The 5,656-nt window shown below is 55.3% G+C and overlaps 1 protein-coding gene across 1 annotated transcript; it reads left to right on the top strand.

The window, feature by feature from the left end:
- The first annotated feature begins 416 nt into the window (after positions 1-416).
- Positions 417-4,252, top strand: TNFRSF13B (tumor necrosis factor receptor superfamily, member 13B). The gene is made up of 4 exons (XM_009326196.1): positions 417-555; positions 1,662-1,778; positions 2,382-2,633; positions 3,978-4,252. The coding sequence occupies exons 1-4, from the start codon at positions 417-419 to the stop codon at positions 4,250-4,252; spliced, it is 783 nt and encodes a 260-aa protein (XP_009324471.1).
- Positions 4,253-5,656: the final 1,404 nt, after the last annotated feature.

Genomic DNA, 5,656 nt, shown 5'->3' with positions numbered 1-5,656 from the left:
CAGAAGTTTCCAGAATTAAAAATTGTTTCAGAAGACGTTGCCAGTGGTCATTCTGGTCGTATTGCTGTTATTTTCAGAAAAGCATATGAAGACAGGAGCGGTTCCCACTGGTCTTACTCCCGCAGGCAGTTGCGTGCATCCCCAGGCCCTCAGGGCGCAGCCCAGGGCCACCTATAAGCCGGGGTGGTCTCCCCGCATGTCCCCAGGGACCGGCACAGGACACGCTCATGTAGGGTTATAATTTGAAGGGCTTGCTAAGCCTGAAGCAGATTTTGCTGTATGGTCTTGCCCAAGCCTAGGACCAGAGAGGGCTGGGGCACAGCCGGGCATCCCCCTGCGAGGTGTCCCCAGCCCTAGCAAAGGGACGAGGTGGCTGCAGGGCCACCCCGTACCTACTTGCCTCCCGTTCCGCAGCCATGGATGGGACGCACATCGGGTGGGATGCCATGAACAACTGCACCGATCAGCAGTACGGGGACACCCTCGTCTGCCAGTGCATCCCCTGCAGCCTCGTATGCGGCCGGCCCACAGTGAGGAGGTGCGCTGCCCTGTGCGGTGAGTGTCGCGCGGCCGGTCGTGGGCACCGTGGGGCTGTAGCCTGAGCGGCCGTCCTTGGACCGAGCAGGCCGCGATGGGGCAAAGCTGGGAGGGGAAATCAGGCCCTGGGATGAACCACAGGGCAGGTGCCGAGCCAGCTCAGCTTAACAGAGCTTGAAGCCAAAAACGCTGGGGAACGTGACAGCTTCCCAGCGACGGGCTGGGTCTGGCAACAGCTCAGCAGAGAAGAGGATCAAGTTGTCCACGTCTCTGTACCTCTCCTTTCTGGGGTCACAGGGAACCTTCCCAGAGCTGCATCAATGCTCATATCCCCCATCGGTGACACCCCACCCTCCAAAGGCAGGGCCTCGAGATACATCGGGTTCAGCTGATGTGGATAATTATAAACTCAAGCTGTATGTTTGCAAGGCTGTACTGCGAGCCCTGTGCTGGGGCAGGCACCAAGGTGCAGTAATAACAGGTGAGGAGGAAGAGAGACAGATGCATTTTGCACCCAAACCCTGTACACAACCCTGTCCGTGGCCCCTTCCCTCCCCAGCGAGCCGTGGTCTAGGACTGCTGCACCCTGTCCTAGGGCACAGGGGACCCAGCCCTGTGCCACGGCTGCGTGCAGTCACGTCTCCCTGTTGAGGATAGGAGATGCCATCCCCGGGGTCCCGAGCCAGTGCTCAGGCAGGTTTTGGCGTGACCCGAAAAGCCGTGCAAGCCCCAGGGCGGCAGCAGCTCTAAGAACAGCAACCAGGAGCTTGCTGCCGCAGGTGGGTTACGGCTGCACACGTCTGGCTGCGTACCGTCCCCTCCCCACGCAGCTGCCAGCAGATGCCTTTCCCCAGTATTCATCATACGGCCAAACACCGTGGCAAATCCCGTGGATCTGTCACCCTGCCAGCCCTGGAGAGGTTTGCAACACTTAGAGCAGCGTGCAGGTCTCGTTCTGCGCCTGTCGGAGCCGTGAGTTTGTTCAGAGCAGCCGCAGGCTCGTCCTCGCACGAACCCGGGCACCGAGGGCGGTGGGAGAGCGGCGGTTTGGGAGCCTCGTGCTCAAATGACGAGGGGGGAGGACGTGCTCAGGACACCGTGTTCGTCTCCCTCCCCTCCTGCAGAGTCCATGGACTGCAACAGGAGAACCGGCTTCTACTACGACGAGCTCCTGAAAAATTGCATCAACTGCACCACGGTCTGCGGGCAGCACCCGAAGCAATGTGCCCCGTCCTGCGAAGGTAAGGCCATGTGCGAGGGCAGGCACAGCAGGGATGCGGGGCAGGGCCCCCCAGGGCCGGGCTGGGAGAGGAGCCAGGTTACGGGACTAAAGCTAGGAAAGGGACAGCAAACCCCCCTCTCTTCATCCTGGGAGGTCGTGTGTGTGCTGCCATTTCACTGGGAGCAGGGAAAAGAAAGCCAGGGTATCTGTCTCTCTCCCGTTTTCTCCATCATACAGTGCGTTTTCCCTTTTGCGCGTCGGTGTTTCACAGACCCGTCCTTCGGCTCTACCAGCCAGGGGCAGGATCAGCAGTTGCATTTCCCACCTTGCTGAGCTGCCTCCAGCCCTCGGGGAGGGGGAGCAGGAGGGAACGGGTTATTTTCCCTGAGATCTACAAGTCCCACATTGGGGTTGAGATGTGATCACTGGAGAAGGGATCTCCTCTACCTCGCCATGGAAGAGAAATGCAAGCAAACAGAGGCGGTGCATAGCTGCCTTCAAATTCTTTCCAAGCAGGGTGCACGAGTACCTTTAGCAATACCCTTTCCCTATCAAAAAGTCAATAGCGTGAAGTGTGTACCCGAGGGGTTTCTAAGCACACCCGTCTCTGCCTGGCCCACAGCAGGTGCCGTGGTGGCCACCCCCCATCTGCCAGCCGCCCTGGTCACGGCCTCGCCGCCCACGGCTGTGCTGGAGCAGAAGGCGTGCGCGGAGCCGGAGCTGTGTCTGGTGGTGTACCTGCTGCTGGGGCTCTGCCTCTGCACCCTGATCTGCTCCCTGCTCCTGGGCTGGACCCACCTGCGGAGGAAGGGAGAGGTGGTCTCCTGCCAAGCCAGCACTGGGACCTGCCACCGCAGGGAGGACTCCTCCAAAGGTGAGTGCTGGCGGCACTGGGGGGGCTGGGAGAGGATGGGGAGCTCGTGGTGGAGAGGCTCCCAGGTACTGCTGGGAGGGACAGAAAGCAGAGCCAGTTCGTAAGAGAGGTAGGGAGAGAAAGCAAACGACATGCAACGCGGTTCAGTCTGAGCCTGGAAGAGGAGCAGGACTGAATCCCCGTGCCCGGGTTCTCCATCGTAACCCCCTTCTCAGTCACTCTCTTGCAAAGCCACAGGCACAGCTTCCCGCTGCCACGCAGGGCTGGGCTGAGGCTGGAGCTGCACAAGTCAACCAGCAATTCTCCAGTCTCTATCCAGCGGCTGAGCCGTGGGGAGGAGGAGTTGCAAAAAGCCAACCCTCTTCCAGAATGAACCACCTGCCCACTTGCTCCTTGATGCAGCCAGTCTGCTGAATTATCTTGCAGCATCAAACCCTGAAGTTTTAGCCCTGGAACCAGAGGGGCTTCACAAGTCTTTAGGGAGAAAAGATAGGGAAAGGATAACGTGCAGTAAGTCAATATAGAAAAGATGTTTTTATTCTCCCTCCTCCTCTCCTCCCCTGCCTTTAAAAATAAAAAGGTCTGTCTACCTATTTATGTATACACATACATGTTTACATACATACACTTCAAAGCCAGTCATGCTGGGCGTCAAAAGTCCCAGAGAAAAAGCCCACGAGCTGGTGCGTGGCTCCGAGTCACTCTCCAGCAGCACTGTAATTCATGCCATTCCTGTCTGCTTTGGTCGAAGGACACGATGGCATTGAACGTTCACTTTTAAGGGAGGCTGCCAGGTTCAAAGAGATTTACTATGGGCTTTTTAATACCCCTGGTGTACCCTTGCTTATCAGATCTCAGGTGACGGAGCAGAGCCCTTTGACAGCTAGCGTCCAGCCCGCAGAGCGTCATGGGCCCCTTGTGCTGGCCGTGGGCAGCCAGCCTGCCACGCTGCGCTCGCTGGAGCTCTGGCACCTTGCACAGTGCCGCACCATTGCATTTGCGTATGCCACAAAAGCAGCATTTAATGAAAAGAAAGTTTACGTGTAATGTTACAAATACTACAATCGCTTTAGTGCTAAACCTCCAGCCTTCCTCTTCGAGGCACTTTCCAATTTCCCCCTCAGATCTCACCTCCCAGGGTGGCAGGACTAGGTGTGAGCATGTAGGTGATGCACTACGTACAACGCACAGTGCCGTGGGCTTTATCAAAGTGGCGGGCGGCGGATGTCCTCTCCAGTTCCAGGACTGGCTCTTTATAGCCTCTTAATGCAGCACTGCAAAGCACTTCTTGGATAAAAGGTGCTCCTAAAAAGGCTTGAGCTAATACACGTAGTTTATTTGCAGATCGTCTGGTGGAAGTGGGCAGCGTTGGTGATGGATCCACCGGCAGCAGGGTCCCAGAGCCGGTGGAAACCTGTGGCTTCTGCTTCCCTGGACACGGCTCTGCTGTACAAGAGACCAAATCGTGCCACAGCACCTCCTATCATATAGGGGAAAGAGCTGCTCCCTCTCACACCGGGATATGCAGCAGAGGAAGTGCTGGGGCCATTCCCAGCCCTGACGATGGCCACTTCAAAATCATATGTTCTCCTTCACAAGAGAAGACGCTCATGGCGTGACCGTAGTGAATGTTCCTGCACAGGATCAGAAAGGAGGGATGCTCCCTCTGCCCCCAAAACACAGCTGCTTCACCCTCCATTTCCAGTGACCGTAACGGCTTCTACCAGGGCCAGCGGACCTGGCACAGTCTTTGCCCAAGGGCTGTAGGCTACAGACAGTGCCGTTTTCTTCCACTCAGGAAATGAAATTCTCATTATTCTTGTGCACTCCCAGCGATGGAAGTCGCTTCCCATTTAGCAGCGTCTTCATCCTCTGACTTGACCTCTGCAGACTCCTCCATGCGTCCCAGTCACTGGGAGTGATGTCTCATTGGGGCTTTTCATCCCGGTTCCACCATCAGCGTCACTTTGACCCTGGCTCTGCATCAACACCCTTTGCAGAGACAGACTGTGGTGTCCACCAGTCCCCATGGAGAGCACACCTTTCCCTGCTTGAAAACTCTACCACGTAACACCAGCGGTTCACAAGCAGAGCTGTAAGCATCTCAAACATGGACTCGGACCCAAGAAGTTACTCATGGAAGTTATAATGTTCACTGAATGCCACTGCCACGCTCTCAAGAGTGGCGTGTTTTCTGACTTTAACAGACGTTTCTTTACAGGACAGAATATTTGGTAAGGCACAAGGTGGGAAGCTCCACTGCCAGCTTTCAACACTGCTTGGGAGGGGAGGATGGGCCATGGGTGACGGCGAGGCTTTGCCTTGTGACAGGACACAGTGCCGCACAGGAGGAGCTGGGACAGGAACCAAAATCCCCGCTGCAATTGGGTTTAGACGTGAAGCCTCATCCGAGTCCAAGAACTTTCTAAAAGACTGGATTTATGTACGTCTGGTAAAATAGCTGGTAAAAGCGATGAACCAGCTAGAGATACAGCTGCTTTGAGGGAAGATTTTTATCTGACCTGGCTTTGAAAGCTACTGTGGAAAAATGTGGGTTTCAACACGTAACTTGAAGTTCTCATTTTTACTAAAGGAGAGTGTAGGAATTTTTTGCTCGGTGGGAAATCACTCCTGGTAGGAGCTCATCCTCTCCACTTTCTCAAACTAGAGCTTCAAACTTGGAATAATAAATACGAGTCAATATATGCACAAATTGGTGCTGGGAAAGTAGACAGCTGGAGAAAGCATGAGCAGATAGTTATAACAGACACTGTCCCCTCCATATTATGTATTTCTTTAAATGTCAATGATTTCTTATCACTAGAGAAGGCACCTCCTGGAGGGTGACCACGGCAAAGCCAGTGCCACGAGCGATGTCCGGTCACAAAGCAGAAAGGCGTTAGGACCACATGAAACCCATTAGAACTAGAAAGTGCAAGAGGTGGTTTAAGGTGAGGACTAAGAGATCACGCGTTGGGTCCAACAGCTGGTACGTGGGGCAAAGTTTCGCTGTCTTGAATTGC

The sequence above is a fragment of the Pygoscelis adeliae genome, unplaced genomic scaffold, assembly GCF_000699105.1.
Source record: "Pygoscelis adeliae isolate BGI_AS28 unplaced genomic scaffold, ASM69910v1 Scaffold456, whole genome shotgun sequence".
NCBI lineage: Eukaryota > Metazoa > Chordata > Aves > Sphenisciformes > Spheniscidae > Pygoscelis > Pygoscelis adeliae.
The sequence above is the reverse complement of the archived record's forward strand: the minus strand, read 5'-3'. Positions and strand labels throughout refer to the sequence as shown.

What these genes read in the sequence shown, in the direction of transcription:
- TNFRSF13B (XM_009326196.1), top strand. Translation starts at nt 417, where the DNA reads ATGGATGGGACGCACATCGGGTGGGATGCCATGAACAACTGCACCGAT. An exon ending in GAGGTGCGCTGCCCTGTGCG is followed by an intron (nt 556 to 1,661) that starts GTGAGTGTCGCG and finishes CCCCTCCTGCAG; the next exon opens with AGTCCATGGACTGCAACAGG. An exon ending in CAGGGAGGACTCCTCCAAAG is followed by an intron (nt 2,634 to 3,977) that starts GTGAGTGCTGGC and finishes GTTTATTTGCAG; the next exon opens with ATCGTCTGGTGGAAGTGGGC.